The sequence below is a fragment of the Camponotus vicinus genome, unplaced genomic scaffold (assembly GCF_025532165.1).
Source record: "Camponotus vicinus isolate PSW18456_S1 unplaced genomic scaffold, iyCamVici1.0 SCAF_12, whole genome shotgun sequence".
In the NCBI taxonomy this organism is placed as follows: Eukaryota; Metazoa; Arthropoda; class Insecta; order Hymenoptera; family Formicidae; genus Camponotus; species Camponotus vicinus.
Genome location: NW_028141948.1, coordinates 12,826,233 through 12,847,121, shown reverse-complemented (window position 1 = coordinate 12,847,121; position 20,889 = coordinate 12,826,233). Strand labels below are relative to the sequence as shown.

At 38.8% G+C, this 20,889-nt stretch overlaps 5 protein-coding genes across 11 annotated transcripts; 3 read left to right on the top strand and 2 right to left on the bottom strand.

The window, feature by feature from the left end:
* Positions 1–2,130: 2,130 nt before the first annotated feature.
* On the top strand, positions 2,131–3,204 carry LOC145962835 (high mobility group protein B3). Of its 2 annotated transcripts, none has more exons than XM_083084208.1 (4): positions 2,131–2,318; positions 2,430–2,500; positions 2,581–2,926; positions 3,021–3,204. In XM_083084208.1, the coding sequence occupies exons 1-4, from the start codon at positions 2,220–2,222 to the stop codon at positions 3,129–3,131; spliced, it is 627 nt and encodes a 208-aa protein (XP_082940334.1). In that variant the 5' UTR covers positions 2,131–2,219; the 3' UTR covers positions 3,132–3,204. The 2 variants fall into 2 exon arrangements, with proteins under 2 accessions (XP_082940334.1, XP_082940335.1); XM_083084209.1 differs by having other exon boundaries at positions 2,163–2,318; positions 2,430–2,462; positions 2,554–2,926.
* A 297-nt stretch (positions 3,205–3,501) lies between these two features.
* On the bottom strand, positions 3,502–17,014 carry LOC145962832 (hydroxyacylglutathione hydrolase, mitochondrial). Of its 6 annotated transcripts, XM_083084204.1 has the most exons (9): positions 16,483–16,963; positions 16,262–16,383; positions 16,093–16,177; positions 15,518–15,892; positions 15,251–15,428; positions 4,702–4,817; positions 4,178–4,520; positions 4,002–4,105; positions 3,502–3,932 (listed from the first exon to the last, which is right to left on the bottom strand). In XM_083084204.1, the coding sequence occupies exons 1-9, from the start codon at positions 16,519–16,521 to the stop codon at positions 3,660–3,662; spliced, it is 1,635 nt and encodes a 544-aa protein (XP_082940330.1). In that variant the 5' UTR covers positions 16,522–16,963; the 3' UTR covers positions 3,502–3,659. The 6 variants fall into 6 exon arrangements, with proteins under 6 accessions (XP_082940330.1, XP_082940327.1, XP_082940326.1 ...); XM_083084198.1 differs by lacking the exons at positions 3,502–3,932; positions 4,002–4,105; positions 4,178–4,520; positions 4,702–4,817 and adding an exon at positions 13,567–15,156 and having other exon boundaries at positions 16,483–17,014; XM_083084201.1 differs by lacking the exons at positions 15,251–15,428; positions 15,518–15,892; positions 16,093–16,177; positions 16,262–16,383; positions 16,483–16,963 and adding an exon at positions 8,493–8,650.
* Positions 5,550–7,840, top strand: LOC145962831 (ATP-dependent DNA helicase Q1). Its single transcript, XM_083084197.1, has 2 exons — positions 5,550–5,755; positions 6,094–7,840. The coding sequence occupies exons 1-2, from the start codon at positions 5,698–5,700 to the stop codon at positions 7,833–7,835; spliced, it is 1,800 nt and encodes a 599-aa protein (XP_082940323.1). The 5' UTR covers positions 5,550–5,697; the 3' UTR covers positions 7,836–7,840.
* On the top strand, positions 9,164–13,574 carry Tbc1d16 (TBC1 domain family member 16). The gene is made up of 5 exons (XM_083084196.1): positions 9,164–9,948; positions 10,028–10,367; positions 10,443–10,868; positions 10,971–11,264; positions 11,757–13,574. Exons 1-5 carry the CDS (start codon positions 9,174–9,176, stop codon positions 12,136–12,138), a joined length of 2,217 nt encoding a protein of 738 aa, XP_082940322.1. The 5' UTR covers positions 9,164–9,173; the 3' UTR covers positions 12,139–13,574.
* A 393-nt stretch (positions 17,015–17,407) lies between the features above and the next one.
* On the bottom strand, positions 17,408–20,765 carry LOC145962833 (actin-5C). The gene is made up of 2 exons (XM_083084205.1): positions 20,607–20,765; positions 17,408–19,666 (listed from the first exon to the last, which is right to left on the bottom strand). The coding sequence occupies exon 2, from the start codon at positions 19,645–19,647 to the stop codon at positions 18,517–18,519; it is 1,131 nt and encodes a 376-aa protein (XP_082940331.1). The 5' UTR covers positions 19,648–19,666; positions 20,607–20,765; the 3' UTR covers positions 17,408–18,516.
* Between the last annotated feature and the right edge of the window lie 124 nt (positions 20,766–20,889).

The following is a 20,889-nucleotide window of genomic DNA, read 5'->3' as shown; positions in this document are numbered from 1 at the left end:
TCGCCGCCCTCTCGTCGCTCGATTTTATTCTCGTCTCCCTCGCAAATCGTTCTGACTCGCGTCCTCTTTATGAGAGAATAAGCAGATGCGCTAAGATCTCTCCCGCTTCTCTCTCAATGAGATCTGTCAGAGAGACAGATAGCGTCGAGTACGCTAAAGTGGAGTTTCTAATTTTTGTTTTTTGCTTTTGTTGTTCTTTTTTTTCAAACGCCAAGTGTCGACATTGAACGTCGGATCCACTGGAATTTTGCCAACGAGATGAAAATACGACAGGGTTCATTCAGTGCGAGCCGTGGGATCGTCAAGTAAACAACATGTTATGTTATGAAAATGTGTGAAGGACGAGAACTCCATGGGCGGCTTGGCAATCTTTAATTTGGCATTATTGGCAAACTTAATCAAATATCAAATTTTGTGAAATAATTGTAAAATATTAATATCGCAGAAACGATGTAAATAGACTGAAATTATACATTCTTTTTACATTCTTGTTATCTCGATAAAATTCAAGAAGGTGTAAGCTTTGAGATCGTTAATAAAAATGACAGCTGAGAAAAATACTCTTCAATATATGTTTTTACACACGATATTAATGATGTTACATCGAACATGTGAAAGTAAGCCATAAAAATCATTTTTCCTACATCGAAACGTCTTCATTTAATATCGCGACTATAAATTAACTTAGACGATGAGTTTTCACAACTTTCGAAATTGTGAGATTTTGATTTCGAAATAAGCATCCGCGTGTCGTCAAATGTCATGACTATTTGTAATTTGTCACCGAAATATAGAAGTTACGTATAATTATTACATTAATAAATTTCAACTTTATTTACCTTTATATTATACTTTTAAATTATGTATATGTAATTAGGTGAATATTTAAATGACAAAAAGTAATGATGTTTAGCTCATAATCGCAATATGTATAACATTTATTTTTTTTCTTTGGTAAATATAAAATCAAGCTGAAACTCTTTATCGACTTTTCGTGGCATCTAAAAATTATGTCGTTATGTTTAAATCGAGCCAAAATTGAATAAAAAATAAATTATAAAAAAAACTCGCACACGAACTAGTAAAACAATCTTCGATTTATATTTTATAGATTATTCATTGCCGATATACATATACACATGGATAAACAAGCTGTCACGTTAAAGATAATTTGCATTATCTATGCGGAAATGCAAACTATTATTTTAATATCATTTCATTCTTGTTGTCGATCGAAAAATAAATAAAGACAGATGATGTTTGCACGCATTAAAAGTGAAACGCACCCTCAGCATATACTGAATGACGCATGCGTATCGCGGCAAATAAAATGACAAGAATAGATATATGTTGAAGACAATGAAAATCAGCTATAGTCTTTCTAAATTGCTATTATATTTTATATGTAAATCCTCGGGATCAAATTCCAATTTGCTTGATCATTTAACTTGCACGATAAGCAAAAAAAAAATTCCTAAAAATATATATAATTATCATATATAATATAATAGAGGAATTTTAAAATTTTACCGTTAATTATTCTCCAAGTTAATCAACAATCAAGTTAATTGGAACTTGATTAATCTTAAAAAAATTTTTTATATTTTTTGTACGACAAGGTTTCAAGAAATGGAGGTAAATCTAGATGGCATATCGCACATGTGTGTGCTGAAAATGTGTGATCATCTCACGTGACGTCACGATGTAAAGGCGCTGACGTAACTGACGTAAACAGCTATAGATACATGTGTCATTTCTATAAATCGATTTATAGAAATACGATTAAAAATGTTTTTATCCCACAGCAGGCATTTTGTGTTTTGTAAATAAAAAGATAAATATGACAATGAATATAGAAAAATATTTATTTCATCTTTGAGTATTACAGTATCGCGATTGAATAATTTATTTACTATCAATTTACATACATAAATATCTTGTTATACAGCACTGGTGCTACCGGCATTTCGTGCACATAGCATGGAACAAAACCAGAAATTGTGCATTATATATTACCCTCTGAGAACATTCATGGACATTGGCTTTGTAGTTCATGTCCACGTTTTCAATGTCCATAGAGGGAGTATCGCTTTCAAAGTTCTAAGCCTAAAAGCAGGCCATGGCCCATGGCATCTTTCAGTCTTCTCTCTGCATGTGTAGGAGAGTGTGTTTTGGCAATATTTAATTAGTCAAATTCCGTTAAAAACCCACAATTTGCAATGTCCGATGAATCTGAGTACGACGTGGAACCAGAGGAGTTTGATGTCTATAAGAAAAAGTATCAGTTGCTGTTAGAAAGATGCGATATCTTGCAACAGGTTAAGTCTCTCCTTCTCTGTCTCAAACAATATCACTCTTGTGGCATATATCCCACACGATGATTATTGTCTCAGCTATTTTTTCAAGCTACATATTTCTTTCAACTGTAGGAAAATGAGAGATTGGTCTATAGAATCCAGATGGTAAGGAAGCTTCTTCGACGCACAAGGAAGGAGAAAAAGTTAGTCTCATAAATTATAGAAATATATACTTAAAAACTTGAAATTTCTGCAGTTTCATCACTCGTGATATTAATCATAGATTTTTAATCGATCGATTGAATCAACATGGAGATCATTGGCGCGAGGCACCAATGGGTGTACTAGAAGAGAATAGTGTATTTGAAACAACTCCAAAATCAGAGAAAGGAGGAAAAGGTGCCTCTCATAATGCTAAAGATGAGAAACCTAGAAAAGGGACAAAGAGAAAGGGTACAAAGGCTGATCCAAATGCACCAAAGAGACCCGCTAATCCTTTCTTCCAGTTTTGTCAAGAGCAGAGACCTCGTGTGATGGAACGCTTAGCTGGAGAACCAGAACCTAGTAAACAAGAGCTTACTAGACAACTTGCAACCACTTGGAAATCTCTCAGCACCGAGGATAAGAAAGTAAAATCAAATATTACATATTACATATAAGTATTGAACATAGTTTTTATAATTATTATAAATATTGAATATGGAATATATCGCCTTCTTTCAGGTTTATTATGACATGTATGAAAGATCCAAGGAGAAATATGTCGCTGAAATGCAAATATATAACAAAAAGACTGAAGATGCCCCATGTCAAATGTCATTAAATATATCATAATCAATGTATAAACAACAATATTTCTTGTGCAAGAATATTATTAATATAAATATATTAATAATTATATTAATAATTATTTTCCATAATATTAATAACTTATGATCACAAGTATGAAATAAGTTGTTAAGTATTTTATATAGATGGTAATGATTAATTATATCTTAATTGTTTATAAATAATTTATATTAATACAATATAATATTAATGTAAATCTATTACTAAACAAGTGTATATCTATTATTATTTCTGCTTTGTAAATGCTATCAATATATATATATATATAATGGACTGTTATATAAAACAAAAAATTTTTTTATAAAATATAATTATAAAAAAACTTGGATTGTGAAAATAGAAGCTAAATAAGCAGTAATAGAAACTCAAATATTTATTTTAATATCAAATATTTATCTAGATACCTCATATTTTATACATCCTTTATACCTCGACTTTACCCCATTTTAAATATGTTAATTAAATGTATATACTCAATGAATAGAAAGATATTTCAGTATTATTCAAAGTTTCTTAAGCCTTAAAGTTATCCTTTTCGCGTCTTAAATAAGACATTGTCTGAATAGGATCATTTTGTTGTGCGTGTTTCATAACAGTTGGTTCGTGTACTCTCATAAATGGATTTGTTAATTTTTCATCTTTAATGGTGCTAGGCACAGTTGGAAGATTATTGGCACGTTGTTCGTGCGACCAATCCAATTTTTGTTGAATTGCTTTATTCTCGGGTTCCACGTGTAAACCAAACTTGAGATTGTTAGCTGTGTATTCATGGCCGCAGTAAACTTTCTATAGAAATATAAAAATGATTTGATTGTCTTGAAAATGATGAATTACAATTTGAATAAAATAACATACCGTTTCTTCAGGTAAGGAGCCCAGGATTTCAATAAGTGCCGTGTACATTTGATCAGCAGTACCTTCAAAAAATCTTCCACATCCTCCAGCAAAGAGTGTATCTCCTGTAAATTAAATTCCTCTTTATTATATTTGATTTTTGGATATATTTCATCCTTATTAATGTCCTACTTTACCTGTAAATACAGATGGCGGATGTTCTTCTCCTGTAACATAATAACAGATGTGTCCACGCGTATGGCAAGGTGTCGCTAAACATTTGACTGATAAATTGCCAATATTGAATGTATCATTGTGAGTAATTTTATGATTAATGGCTTCTATCCTGTCATCTCCACCATATACGGTAAGATCATTAAAGCTTTTTAATAATTTTGCATTTCCACCAGCATGATCCCAATGATGATGGGTAGTTAAGACTTTTGTTAGTTTGACATTATTTTGTTGAACAGCTGCAGCTACAGTTTCTGGATCAACAGGATCCACAACAGCAGCTTCTTGTGTCGCTTCGTCAATAATCTTACAAAAAAATATATTAAAAGTTTTAATTATTTTATACAAGTTTATAATAACATTCTTGAAGGTATATTAAATAGGTATAGAAGTTATTTTGCAAACTAATACTAATACCAATAACTAATAAAAAGAATTAAGATTTAGAAACTTATACAAATGTTATTGTAAATAGCATGATAGATACCAAATACATATAATTATCTTGAAGCGCTGGTAATATTTGAACTTTCATATTGGAATGATCTACTGTGGTACTAAGACTGTGCGATCCACGAAATCCGTTGGAAGAAATGCTCTTTGCTGAAAAAATGTTGAAGAAAGTAGCCTTATATATACATATATACAACTGAATTGATTATAAACTACATACTATCTGTGAATCGCAAAAATATAGAAAAATACTGATTAATAAGAATTAGAAAAACTAGTTACTAATAATAAGATATAATTTTATTGTACCGCAATAAGATGTAATAACGCTAGCTTTAGAGCTTTATACAGAATGCGAATATAGGAGACGAATATAAAACAGATACCCCTAAAATATATAGACGTGAGTTTGTTTTCGAGCCATGTTGGACATGCACGAAGTGCAGCTTGACGAAACATGATGGTGAAAGTTTCAAACTGCTTGGCACCTCATTTATTTTGTGCGCGTTAAGTGTCGTCGCTTCTCTCTACTTGCCTGATAATGAATCAAAGAGAGGCGTCGAATTGGTAAGAAACAAAACAATCAGACCGATTGAAGCACTACTGATCATTCATCCACTGGGTACCGATCATCACCCATCCGGTATGAACTGCCAGTATTGCCAATAGATAATAGATAGAAGACTCTTTCACAAATAAACATATGCGCTCACACATTGGGCCTGTTCTTTTTAGCTGCACTGCTACACTAGTGCAATTAGTTAGAGTGAAAGAAAGTATATTTGTCTCTTTCCAACTTATTGCACTAGTGCAGCTAAAAAGAACAGACCCATTCATACATACGGATCATTCAGTACCTAGCGTCACCTGATGTCGATCAGCTGTTGATCAGTACCGGCGCGTATGGTTATCTCGTGCATGATCGGATGCGATGCATCTGATAGATTACGAGACATTCACGTGATTTAATGATAAGCGAGATATATTAATCTTTTAACAACTAATAAGGAAATCTAAATAATTGATTAAAATGTCTGTTAATGACACGAAGGATGTGGTTATGATAGGAGATGACGACGAGTATCAAGGTTAGTTGAAAGAGTATGATAAAAAAATTATAAAATTCGTCAAAATTTCTTTATTTTTTACCTTTGCATCTTATAATTCAACATGTATATGAAGAAAAATCATTAACTAATCTTAAAATTCATTTATTGGCAGAATTATTCTATTTTGTAGAGATGCAAAGTATTTTGTTTTTAATCTCATCTCACCTCATGGAAGAAGAATCTATTATAATAAATTTAGATACTGTTATTTTGTAGCATCCTATGAGCTACTTTGTTTAATTCTTCATCATTAAGATTACATTATATTTTCACAGAATTGTACACTCTACTTTTACTGTTTTTCTTTAAAATTTCAGTCACTGAAAACGACGAAATAGCTGCTATTGATTACGAGCTGCAACAAATAGAGAGTGAACTGCAGAAACTCCAGGATCGTAAGAAAATATTAACTCAGCGCAAGGAAAAGTTACGCGACGACGCTCTTTTGAAGAAAAGTTTCTCCTTGTCCAAAAAAAATTGGAACAATGAAGAGTTTGATTGGTCCGCAAAACTCAAGAGAGCTTTAAAAGACGTTTTCAAGATTGACAAGTTGCGAGAGTTACAATTGCCAACTATGAATGCAATTATGTCCAAAGAAGATGTTATATTAATTATGCCTACAGGTGGTGGTAAAAGCTTGTGTTATCAGTTGCCAGCTGTAATCAGCAAAGGTATAACTATAGTAGTTTCGCCATTAGTGTCTTTGATGGAGGATCAATTACATGGATTGCATAAATTTAACGTAAAGGCTACCATGTTGTGCGCAAAGGCAGACAAAGAAAGTGTCAAGATGACCATGAATGCACTTGCGGATAAAAAGTCGGATCTAAAGCTCATCTACGTAACGCCAGAGTACATGGCAAAGTCCAATCGTTTTATGAGCAAGCTGCAGAAAGCGTACGAGTTGGGGCATCTGGAACGTTTCGCCATAGACGAGGTACACTGTTGTAGTCAATGGGGTCACGACTTCAGACCGGATTACAAGTTTCTAGGTGTGCTGAAATCCATGTTCCCGGGCATACCGATTTTAGGTCTCACCGCCACGGCTCCGGCTAAGATCATCGTAGACGTACAGAAAATGTTGGACATCAGCGGTTGCCTGGTCTTACGAGCTTCGTTCAATAGACCTAATTTATATTACGAGGTTCGTCGTAAACCGGCGGATAAGGAAACATGCCTTGCAATGATAGAAAATCTCTTGAAGACTCGATTCGCCGGCAAATCGGGTATAATCTATACGACCACGATTAAGGATGCCGAACAATTGACCACGGATTTAAGGGCCAGAGGTATTAAAGTCGGATGCTATCACGCGATGCTGGAGGCGGAGTACAGATCGGAAGTTTACTCCAAATGGATATCAGGCAAATATCAAGCGGTGATTGCGACTATCGCCTTTGGATTAGGCATCGACAAACCGGATGTGCGATTCGTGATACATCACTGCGTTTCTAAATCGATGGAGAACTTTTATCAGGAAAGCGGTAGAGCAGGCAGAGATGGCAAAAAGTCGGTGTGTATGGTACTCTTCAGATTAGCAGATATATTTAAATTGAGTACAATGGTATTTCAAGATAGAGTCGGACTACAAAACTTGTACAAGGTGTTGACGTATTGCCTGGATCAAACATCCTGTAGACGAAGTTTAATAGCGACTCATTTCGAGGAAACTTGGAACGCGAGCGATTGCGTCGAAATGTGCGATCATTGTAGGATGCCGAATGTTGGAAAAGAGGTCGACATAGGGCAGTATTGCAGACAGCTGTATCAAATTATGACAAAGGCTGTGCAAAACGAAACACGATTGACCGCTCTAAAGCTTGTGGACGCCTGGTACAGCAAAGGTTCCTCATCGTTGAGAGTATCTACCGTGCCTGTACCAAAGTTTGCGAGAGAAACCGCGGAGGCTATCGTAGGACATTTGCTAGCGAACGGTTATTTGCAAGAGGACTTTCATTTCTCGGCGTATTCTACGATATCGTACCTTAAACGCGGTCCTAAATCGGGACTAGCTCTCAGCAACGATCACAAGATACTCTTCAATTACGAGTTGCATTGATAAGTAGAAGCATAAATTAATTAAACAATAAAAACAATTGATTACACTGTGATGTGTGTTTGTAATATATTATAAATATTTTTCTCTCTTTTTCTAATTTATATTCTTGAAAGTGTTAGCGCTAGAAATTCATTAATTATGAATTATAATTTAATTAATTATTAACGTCCACATTTTTGTCGCGATAAAATTTAAATCAATGACCGGGCAAATACGTCATCGCGTTGCGCGTGAAAACATACCGCAACTTTAGATAAAAGCGAAAGTACGCACAATTACGTAGAAGCTGAAGATGATCGATCGCAAATGAAAGAAACGCGAAACGTGATAAGCGTACGAGAGGCGGTGGATAATCGATAAAAACGGCCTACGGAGTAGCGAAATGTCAGCGGGTCGGGTAGTAGGAGAGACTGTAGGTAGGTAGAGCGACTTCCGCGATCAGATGGAAATATTGATCTAGGATAAGAAGAAGAGTGTCTCTGTGTATATGTTTGATGCCGCGTCGCGTTGTCGCAAGTTCGCGTCGTTGCGTAACCGATCATCGTGTACCGTGTCAGGGGGATCAGCCTGCGATCTCGAGAGCAAAGTACGTCGCGTATGCGCGTGACACTGCTGATATTTCAGCTGGACCTTTTCCAAGTCGACGTGCATGCTTACGCGGTAAGAGAAGGCACTTCGAGCAGCGATTACGTCGGGCGATTCAGAAGCAACGTTGATCACTGTCTCCCACCGGATTGTCTCTCGCGATCTTCGATCATCGCGAGGATCGTCGCGTTTCGGCGATGCCGACTGACATGCTGGAAGATTCAAGAGTCCTCCAAGGCATCGTTGATCACCCTCTTCGGTGAAGGACGGGGAGGAGTCTCCCCAATAGTGGGGCTTGATTACGCATGGCCCGCGTTATCTCTGACGGAACTTGGCGGCACGGATACGCGTTATCGCTTTATATGTAACGAGGCTAATTGATAACGATAACGTTGCAAGCGTTCGTGTCTGTGGAAGGGCAAATCAACGTGGGACTCGACTTATCAACCCCGACAACTCCGAATACCTTCCCGCCCGATTATGTTTGCCTTTCGTTTCGCATTTTTCACCGATCGCGTTCAGCTCGCGATCCCGATGCGGATCCTGGTTCCAGCGTTTCCTGGACGAGGACAGTCCGGGTCGAGTCTGGAGAAGCGAAGAAACTGTCTCGCGAATGGTAAACGGATTTCAGTGCCAACGAATGCTTAGACTCCTCTTAAGAAACTTGAGTGACCTGAGCATCATCGTCGCCTTCTGTCAAAGATATGTCATGTTTCATCGAAGGAAAACAGCGTGAGTGATCACGAAACGAATATGCCTCTACCAAATATCCTACGGAAAGCGAGCAGCTTTATCCTCGGCGATTGCGGCCAGGACAATCGACGCGTCATTTACCAGGACGGCGAGGCGTTATTCTGCAAGAATAACGTTTGTGTGCATCCGCCGACGTTGATGAGGCAGAACACCGACGTGGTGCATCATCCCGGATACATGACCGTAACGTGCAAGCTGAACAAGAACTCGAACCTGCCGACCCTGCATCTCAGCTGGATACCCAACAGCACGTTGCGCAAGCATCCGACCGCGCTGGAGAACCTGAGCGCCAGGAACGCCGCGGTGCATCATCATCGGGACGATGATCCGACTGGCCCGCGTTCCCAGATTTCGAAGGCACGAGGCGCGGACGAAAGACACGTGCTCGAGAACGAGAATGAGCATGAGAACGACGTCGAGAATGACAACGGGAACGGAAAGCTGGACGTGTGCTTGGAGGCGAAGGAACCCGTCAGCTGTGGCGACTGCGAACGCGTCTGTTCCGGTTCCGGCTATGACTTTTCACGTCGAAATATAGGCGACGAGTCTGAGAAGAACAGCGGCGAAAGGACCGAGAATCGCGAAACTTCAGATTCCGCCGATTCGAGGAAAAACGAGAAGGACGAAAATTCGAAAGAGAGGAATTTTAATGAGAACGACGTCAGGAGCGTCGACGAGGAGCCGCGCTTCTCGTTCCGCGATGATATAAGCATCAAGAGTCGCAGCTTGTCATTAACTTCGACCTGCAGCTTGTCAATCTCAATATCTGCTGACGGTAGGTAAAAAAAATATTTCAAGCTATATAATTATTCGTCAAATAATTGTCCTTAATTAATGAAACGTTGTTTGTACAGCTGAGGAGATGCCGACGTGGATGAGATCTCCGGAACTTTTGGCTCTTCAACACAATCTTGCCTTTCCCGACAGCGCGACTGCGTCGCCCGTGACATTGCGCAGAGCGCATCGATGCAGAAGATTCTCGGTGGATCTTGGCGAGATGCGATCCTTACGACTGTTCTTCGCCGATCCTGCTTGCACCTGCGGTCAGTTGGTAGTGGCGAGCAGAGAGAGCCAATACAAGATCCTGCACTTTCATCACGGCGGCTTGGATAGGTTGGCCGCCACTTTGCATCAGTGGCATCAGTTGCTTTATCCACGCTTGAGCGCGGACACGGAGGAGACTCTGCCATACAGGTCAGACATGATTGGAACATAAATTGTTCGAATTTGCTCGATCTACATAATATTCACAATAAACATTTTGCGCAGGCATTTTATGGTGTGCAGACCTGAGGTAAGTCGAGACGAATTGCATCCCGAGGAGGGCCAAGTGCCAATGATCACGTCGCTAGCTTGGAAAGACTTGTTGAACGAACGTGGTCAGGTAGAGGACGATCTCGCTCTTCGCAAAGGGATCTTTTTCGGAGGCTTAGAGCCGGCGCTACGAAAAATTGTCTGGCCCTTCCTGCTTCACTGCTATTCCTATCAAAGCACGTACGAGGATAGAGAGCAGATCGACGCCATTAGGCGACAAGAATACGAGGAGATACAGAGACGTCGATTAAGTATGAATCCGGAGCACGCCGAGCGTTTCTGGCGAAACGTAGTGTGCATAGTGGAGAAAGACGTCGTACGCACGGACAGAGGTAATCCTTATTACGCCGGCGAGGGTAATCCTAACATCGAAGTAATGAAGTAAGTTATTTCAACGCGTTGATACTGACTTCTCTTCATATATCATCACCATTGCCTATTAATTAATCATTCCTAATTTGTGTTTTGTCTGGGCTTTTGTAGGAATATTTTACTCAACTACGCGATATACAACTGTCGTTTGGGTTACACCCAAGGAATGTCCGATCTCTTAGCTCCGTTATTAGCTGAACTTAACTCCGAAATCGAGGCCTTCTGGTGTTTCGCGGGTCTGATGCAAAGATCGGTGGCTGTGTGCACTCCAACCGACACGGACATGGATAGAAATCTATGCTACCTACGAGAGCTAGTGAGAATAATGGTGCCGGATTTTTACACGCATCTTCAAAATCACGAGGATGCTTTGGAACTTTTGTTCTGTCATCGTTGGATACTTCTGTAAGTACAGCTATTATATTCCACATAACAACACTGCGCTTTTATATACAGGGTGTATCTGAAATGATGCACTAAACTTTAGGAGCGTATTCTAGAGATCAAAATAAGACTTTTTTTTCCTATGAACATGGGTCCGCAAATGAACCTCCCTCCGAGCTAAAATTCGAAAATGTGTGAGTGGAAAATGTTTAGTGGTTTACTTTACTTCATAATTTACTGGGCTATACCAAATTCCAACCTTCTGCCATTTTTTTCTGAAATACAGCCAATTTTCAATTTTTTCCCCAAACTTTAGGGGCCTCTAGCTCGGAGGGAGGTTCATTTGCGGATCCATGTTCATAGGAAAAAAAAGTCTTATTTTGACCTCTAGAATATGCTCCTAAAGTTTAGTGCATCATTTCAGATACACTCTGTATATGAATTTTACACAATTTTGATGTATACATATTTATCGTATTTTTTTCCCTTCCTTTTATCTCTTCTCCATTATAGATGCTTGAAAAGAGAGTTTCCAACTGAAATAGCCCTGGTCATGTGGGAGGCCTGCTGGGTCAATTATTTAACGGATCATTTCCACTTATTTCTCTGCCTCGCTATAATGTGCGTTTACGCGGACGACGTGATTGCCCAGGATCTGCGAACGGACGAAATGTTATTGCATTTCAGTTCACTTGCCATGTACATGGACGGGAACGTTATACTTAGAAAGGCACGTGGCCTACTTTATCATTTCCGTCAACTTGTTCGCTTGCCTTGCACGTTAGCCGGTCTCTGCCGGCAATGCGGTCCAGGGATGTGGGACAGCACGCATGATCCGGTGATAGAGTGCGTAGGTCACGAAGACACGAATTGTCCCTATTTAAATTACGAGTAAATTACTTATTTTTAGGAAGTTGAGATAAAAAGCGAAGCATCAGTATTATTTAACGTATAAATTAACTCATTTCGTCGAGTTATTAAATTTTATAAGTCATTATTCTCTCTATACACCGATCTTTCTTTATACATACCAGACTTTTCGATTCGTAGCATAAGTTTTCTATGAACCACTAATATTTACAAGATACTGTATCAAATCTAGTTAATTACACTCTCTAGGTTTGTACATGCAAATTATAAGCTCAATTGTCACACGCGCGATACCAATTGTAACGAGCGATTTTGTTCTTGTACAAAACTGCTTAAGCACCCTTCGAATTTTGACAAAGAGAAATAATATATTATATATCAGTCCGAATTCAATGCCGAAGCATACAAGAGACATATCTCGAAATATCAATCTCCGAATGAAATTCACGCACCGTCGATTGAGATAAGCTTAAGAAACTTCATCAAAGTTGTACGCGAATACAGAGATTTGCGATATAATAGATTTACAGTATTCGTAGTGTTAAAGACTGATGAGTGAGAAAGGAAACCTAGTACAAGCGTCCGAGTGCCACTAGCTGGGATAGGGAGATATTCGTCGTGTGATCCTGGTCCGTAGGTACCAATCTAGTAGCGAGTTCGTCCGCGGAAAACCAAAGAGAAAAATCAAATCGTATATAGGTATGAAAAAGTGGCTATTTATTATTAATATTAAATATATACCCGCATTTTGTGCGGGTGTATAAATTAACAGTGTCTATTCACTCCAAAGTGTTCACTTACATTCATACATACACATATTTTTTATGTATGACATTCTCATACACCGGTACTTTTCGCATATGTAAAATAGCATCGAGCTTTTATTTTAAACTTAAAACGCGAATTTTCGCTTTAATTATTTAATAAATTAATATAATTACACATAATTGTTTGCTAATCACATGGTGTTGTACGGATGTTTATTCTTACTTTATGGGAATTCATTTAAAAACAAGGAAAGATTATTCAAATAAGCTAATTTTTCTCACAGAATAAGTGTGAAGTAATAAGTATTTTAACTTATTATTTTTCTGTGCTTATTATTATGATTCGTTATCACGAATATATGTAAAAAACACAGCTGGTTATTCAAGATCTTACAAATACCGTGCCTATGTGCAAAAAAGGCGATCGTAATACATTCCACGCTAATTCATATATATGTATATATGTATATAAATATATATATACATACATACATATATAATCAGGGACATAAAATTTTATCGAAAATAGCTTTTATCGCTTTTATCGTGCTATCTTCTATCGTTGGAATCTTGAAGAGAAATCTATCTGTGTTAAAATCTGTCTCATGCAGAGATCTCGATTCAAAATAAATATAAGGCAAAAATATGTGTGTACATATACCGGTTTGAATAAATCGGCAAGAGGCTTGTCTAATCAACTATATTTATTATTATCATCCATTTCAATTGCTTTTGGAAAATATATATATATATATATATATATATTCGCAACTTATATTCTTCATTGTACGCTACACTGGCACAGGTACACAGATGTGACGGACATGCTGCGAATAATTTTTTGGCAGTTTTATATATATATCTTATACAAAAATACGATCTCAAAAAAAAAAGCGCAACATCATACTTTAGCTATTGCTACTATTATCACCTACCGCTAACATTATTTCATAATAAATACATAAAATATGGAGAAATAATATTACCACACAAAAAATACAGATACAATAACAAATTGTTAAATCCTTATGATAACGTCACATATTTTTCTGTTTCGGAGCAATTCTACAAAAGTAAAGAGTATGCATATAAGAGTATACATATAAAGAGAATGAGAATTGTTTTTTTTATACATACGTTATATCCTTATATTAAACTTATTCGATATTTGAGTTGTACATGCCGACTCGTGCTAAAGTATTGTCGGTTCACCATATATACACGTGAACGTATACTGCCATAAATGACGTACAGCATTTCAAGTTATGAAATCTCAAATTTTATCAAATGACCACATATTAGCATTCTTAATCTATTTTTGTCCTTTCACTTTAATTATTATCCATTCCATTTGTATCAAGTGCCTATATAATATCAATTAAAACTGTTGAATGACTCTGCGCAACATCTACATTTTGCTATTGATACATTGTGAAATGTATCATTTGTAATATATGATCAACACTTTCATTGATACCTAGCTGTATCGTTTTTGTAATCGAGCTTACAACATAAGCTCTATTTTCTCTTTTGATTTTGTATAATATAAATGTAACATTAATTTTATTATTGATTAAACCAGGAAAATTGTAAGTGTATTTCGATGAAATTGACAGACACTAAAATCATACATGCAATCGCCCATACTATAACAAAAATCAACCAACACTTGCCCGAAAAAGGACTTGCGAATTTGTTAACGACGCCAAGGCCGATGATCTTATTAGTCTTTTGTCTGGCATAATAAACCAGGAAAGTAGGTATTAAATATTGAATCCCTGCTCCAGCATACGATCCTGTAATACCAACTAATATCGATAGATTTGTGGTACTCATTGCGATCAGATACGGCGGTATTACTGCTAAAAGTGGGAAGACGAATTGCCGAAGACATAAATTGTAAGCTTTATCCTCGTTTAAAAAGAGCGACTGCAAATTATTCCGAAGAGTAATTGCTATAATGGGAAAACTGGTACTCAGAGTAAATACCGGGAAAAGCGCTAAAAAATATTCTATAAGAAGAAGAAAAATATTGTTACTTTTGGAACAATCACCCGAGCCATGTGGTCCAAAGTCTAAAGTATAAAGATCATCCAAGTGCTCAAAGGCGAAAATACCTGTCATAGCTAACAGTAAATAAAAGAAGGCGATTAGCATGTAATCGAGAGCTAGAAATCGATTTAACTTAGACTTATTCGCTATCGGTGCAACCAATGCTGGTAACGAATGATGACACATGAAGGAATAAACGCAAGCGCCGAAGAGGCTGGGAACTCCTAAAATAGTGACGTGTCTTTTTATATAACTTGCAATTATGTATTAATCAATGAAAAGTTATAGATTAATGATTATCATAATTTCTTAACTTACCAGCTAAGTTTGCGATAGGTGGATCGCCCCGAGGACCGTATACGAAAAGACTTTTCAAAGCGTAGACGATCATTATAGTGAATGCGAGCCAACGCATTATCGAAGTCAGTAGCTGAAGATACTTGGTCTTCTGAACATTAAAAAACACAAACGGTCCCAATGATAGTACAAATATTGTCTGCAAACAAAAATGATACAACAATAACTTGTACTTTATATAATTTTAGCAAAACTGGTTAATTGAAATTTTTCAGATCAGTGACATACCAGAAATATTCTATATGCATCCAATCGATTTATCATAAAACCTTCCCAGCAAAGTTCAGTATCTGGTATGGTGTCATTGCATGTAAGGTTTTTTGGCAGATAAGTACAGGCAACATCTGCTAATGACTTTGCAACTGCTGCCCCGTAAATGCTTAAATCTCCATATAGATATATAGCAAAACATAAATAGAACAGAATAATGCCAAATCTGTTGAAAAAGATGGATGCCATCTGGCCCATCTCTATCTTATCACGAATTACGTAATATCTATAAGACATATCTGAATGCTCCGGACTAGTGGAAGGAGGTGCTACCAGTGGAGTATCTTCTGAATCAGAATTGGAAGGACCGGATTCACCTATTGTTTGTAAAACCTGAAAAAATATAATTTAATATTTATAAATATAATTTTATATTTCTTACAAATTAATTTTATATTTATGACATACATTGATATCATACAGTGCACTAATGTACATCATTTATCACCATTATTTTCACTTTCTATCTTTAAATATCTGTAGAATACTCTACTGCCATTTGTGACAAATAAGATAAATCCAGAGCTGCTTACACGTTTTCGATGCTGAATATGCCTCCAGGTGACTATGGCATTAGCCGACGCCATCGATTCTATGACGAATGTAACTGTGATGAAACTGTGCATACAAAGAAAACTCAATGAGATGAAATAAGCTTGAAATAAGCTCCTGAAGATTCGTAACAGGATCTTTCCTACGTACCTGATGAACGCTAATATTAAAATAACGCTTAATCCTAACGCCCATCCTGCTCGACTAAATACCCCGGGCAAAGTCAGGGCGCCTGTTCCAACGATGAGATTGAAGATGTACGTGAGCCCGACCTATGACATATGTTATGAATTTCTCCCAATGTTTTGTTTACGGTTTGAGGTTATGATTCATGTCATCAATGCACTAATAAAACCCTGATGTTTCCTTACCCACGTTGTATATTGATCGCTGACATTCTGCTCGGGCATTTCGAGTCGAGTCAGCGCTAAACTCGGGGAGGATGTATCTGACAGACACTACGAGACGTCACATACGCGTCACGTCTCGCTGTCACATACGCGCCTGTCAATCGCCGACTATCGTTTTCGCTCGACGATAACAAGATTGATTCTCGTCGAATATCCACGTTCAACGTGTCGAAATTAACTTGGAACGAGAAGATAGTGATAAGCTTTTACCTACATATCTCTTCTCGAATTCGGGACTTGAACATTTCAACTTGGATTTGTCATCGATTTTTCTGCGAGGCAGATCAGACGACCAATTGTCGACTGGTCTCGCACGGAAAAATACAGAGCAGACGTTGCGATGAACGACATGTGACTAATAATGATTGTTCTAGCCTGTTTCATCTCTCTCTTGCTTCTGACTAAAATGTCATCGATAATTGATATTTCTAATCGATTTGATGAGTTCTTTCAATTTTCTGGACATGAAGCTTCTGCCGTGCTGCCATCTAGGTCTAGGACAACGATCTCTATGAAACTTTCTTATTTTACTACTTGAATTTTATTTCAGTTATAAAAAATATTCTTTTAATTTACTTGATCTGTTTTTAATTTCTTATATTTTTTTTGTCGCTAAAAAAGCTCGCTTCAATTTTTCTATGAAAAAATTTTTAATTCTTAAATTCTACAAATTTTTAACTTTCGAGTAAGTTTGTATAATAATTCTAGATCTTTTTTTGAACAATTGTATATTATTAATTATATCGAATGTTGTAAAAACTAAATTACACGTAAAAAGAAATTCGCAAATATATATATTAATTAAAAAGAAATGAATAAGGATACGCGAGTGCGTCGAAAGGATGCGGAGGATGATCTCGAGGAATTCGATAGATCTCACAAATCATATTTTTCAGACTTTTATTTTATAATCCCATAAGTCTAAAGTAGTCTTTAGGATGTGTACGTGAATGGTCTTGCGCAATACAATGGGAATAAATTATAATACTTTGGCTACGCTTACGGGGTCGAAACCGTGGTGGTGGTCTTTCTTTTTTTTTTCCATTTGTTTGAGCGAACGGACATTTCTCCAGATCTGCGGTTTACCCCATCGTGTAAAAAAAAGAAAGAAAGAAGACAAAAAAGGCCATCTTTTTCCCTCAACGATAGGCAAATAATAATTAAAAAAAATAATAATAATAAACCGATAAGAAGTCGGAGGCTTATCTCTCTGCGCGCGGAATGACGTACAACTTATGTGTTTAGCTTCAAGGCAAGCGCCTCTTAAAAATACCGCACATTGATCGGAATGCATTGACCGACGTTGATTGCCACGCGTCCATCGTCTCCTTCCGCGGGAAGAGTAATCGAGTCATCTTTCCCGCAAACAGAAACCTCGGAGTTTCTCTTCGCATGAAACGTTTCTTCCTGCTCGAATTCTCGAAGAAAACTGGCAATCGAAGCATGACAACGGAACGAGTCTAACGAAAAGGAAGCGTTCTACTCGTGTTGAGAGAAGGATGTCTCGCGAGGAATGTTTGGCTAAATGCTATCGTGTAGTAGACGCAAGTTATTCAAATATATAATACAAAGGACTCGATTATAAGATAAGGTAGAAAAAGGTATTTAGGAATCGGGGCACATGTTTAAGATTTGTTATATTGAATCCATGAGAAACGATGAAAAACAATGAACGCGTCTAAACGAACAAGAATGATGAACCGCCGATTTATTTTGGATCCGCCGAGATCGAAGAATAATCGCTGCGGGGAGGAGATATCGAAAGCTCCTCTCTCTCCTCTCTCGTTTAATCTTAAACACGTACATCCGAATTGAAAGAAGCTACCTTCGCCCCGGAGAAACCAAAGGGCAATCGTCGCGGAAGTTGATGTTACGTCCGCCTGCGAAACGAGACAGAAGCCCCTCTCTCTCTCTCTCTTCCTCCTCTCTCTTTTTTCTTTATCTCTCGAAGTCTCAGGGATCGGGGAATGGTAATATGCGATGGAGAACGCGCGCTTAGAAGCACTTCCTGTGGACGATGGAGGGTCCGGATTCGTCGTATTCCTGCTTCGAGATCCACATCTGTTGGAAGGTAGAGAGCGATGCGAGAATAGATCCACCGATCCATACGGAATATTTCCTCTCAGGCGGGGCAATGATCTTGATCTTCATGGTAGACGGGGCTAAGGCAGTGATCTCCTTCTGCATCCTATCGGCTATACCAGGATACATGGTGGTACCACCGGACAGAACGGTGTTGGCGTACAGATCCTTACGGATGTCGACGTCGCACTTCATGATCGAATTGTACGTAGTCTCGTGAATGCCGCAAGCTTCCATACCCAAGAACGAGGGTTGGAAGAGAGCCTCGGGACAGCGGAATCGCTCGTTACCGATGGTGATGACTTGACCGTCGGGAAGTTCGTAGCTCTTCTCCAAGCTGGAGGAGGAGGCCGCTGTAGCCATCTCCTGTTCAAAGTCCAGTGCGACGTAGCAGAGCTTCTCCTTGATGTCGCGGACAATTTCTCGTTCGGCCGTAGTCGTGAAGGAGTATCCTCTCTCTGTAAGAATCTTCATGAGATAATCGGTCAAGTCGCGACCGGCCAAGTCCAAGCGGAGGATAGCGTGCGGCAGGGCGTATCCCTCGTAGATCGGTACAGTGTGGGAAACGCCGTCACCAGAATCAAGTACGATACCAGTGGTACGACCGGAAGCGTATAGCGACAATACAGCTTGGATCGCGACATACATGGCTGGGGTGTTGAAGGTTTCGAACATGATCTGAGTCATCTTCTCGCGATTGGCCTTGGGGTTCAAGGGAGCCTCGGTAAGAAGGACCGGATGCTCCTCCGGGGCTACTCGCAATTCATTGTAGAACGTGTGATGCCAGATCTTTTCCATGTCGTCCCAGTTGGTAACGATACCATGCTCGATCGGATACTTCAACGTCAAGATACCTCTCTTCGATTGGGCCTCATCACCGACGTACGAGTCCTTCTGTCCCATACCGACCATGACACCCTGATGGCGCGGCCTGCCGACAATCGACGGGAAAACGGCGCGGGGGGCGTCATCCCCGGCGAATCCGGCCTTGCACATACCGGATCCATTGTCGACTACGAGCGCGGCAACTTCCTCGTCGCACATGTTTGCTCTCTTGATTTATCTGCAAAGGAAAATTCAAGATTAGCGTTGCAAGAACAAAGTATATTAATCATCTCTTAACAAAATAACGAAATAATGATAAAAAATGAGCCTTTAGACATATCCCATCCCTCAATTCTATCATACGTGTCAAGGAATTTTTTACATATAGATAGAAATAGCAATTTAATTGCGACAATTATAATTCTAGATAGCATTTATCGGAAAGATAAAAAAAACTTGTTTGCGTGGAAATACATTAGCGGACTATCAGTAAATTGGAGATCCCATTAGAGCCGGCAACCGGTCTCCAAACACACTCAAGATGGCGTCGAAAGGACACGAGTATGCGTGGCGAGAGTCCAGCCATTCAATCGCGAAAAGTCGCGAGACTTTATTCAGGATGAGGCGAAAAATACACGCATTTGTCAGGAATATACAAGGAAGAAATAAAAAGACGCGTTGAAAGGCGACTCGACGAGAAAGCAGCCTTATCATCGCTAATTATCGGAACCGCACCCTGCCCCGCCCCGCCCTTTCACAAGCCGATGACGACGGCAGACGTTCTCTCTCTCCCTCTCTCTCTCGCGCGTGACATTTCTCGGAGATTTCGCGACGAAATTTTGCGAATTTAGCGGCGGTTGGATCGATTTAAACGAGTCGCCGCGTATATCGTATGACGTATCTCGATTCACATCTCTTTTTTTTTGCGAATTTCTCGTGGATGCTGCCGTGGATCTAACCGTTACATCCACGTCCTTCCACATCGAAGCACTCGAGATGCCACCCAACACACCCGTCACTTTGTCGTTCGCACCACGATACTATTATACATCCGATACTCGTCACTTTTTTTTACTCCCCGATTTTTCTTCACTACTAAAATTAAAAATCGCGATCCTAGAAATCCCTGGACGATTACGGACGATTACGGATGAATCACTGGGCGATTTGCGACTTACATTTCGAGGGTAAAAAAGAGAAGTTATGTACAAGTTCCAAGTTTGCAGCGACACTGGCCGCACAATCCGCCGATCTCTAGCACCGAACACAGAGTGTAGCCGACAATCGGGCCGCGGTGTATTATATGAACAGATGCGTTGTTCCTCGATCCCCCCCACGCGCGGCGCTCGGCCAATAAGGGTGGGACACCCTCGACCAATCCCGGCTTTCTTTACCATATATGGAAGTACTCTGACACGGAGGGGTCTTCCGCTCCCCCTCTCCCCCCCCCCCCCGTCTGGT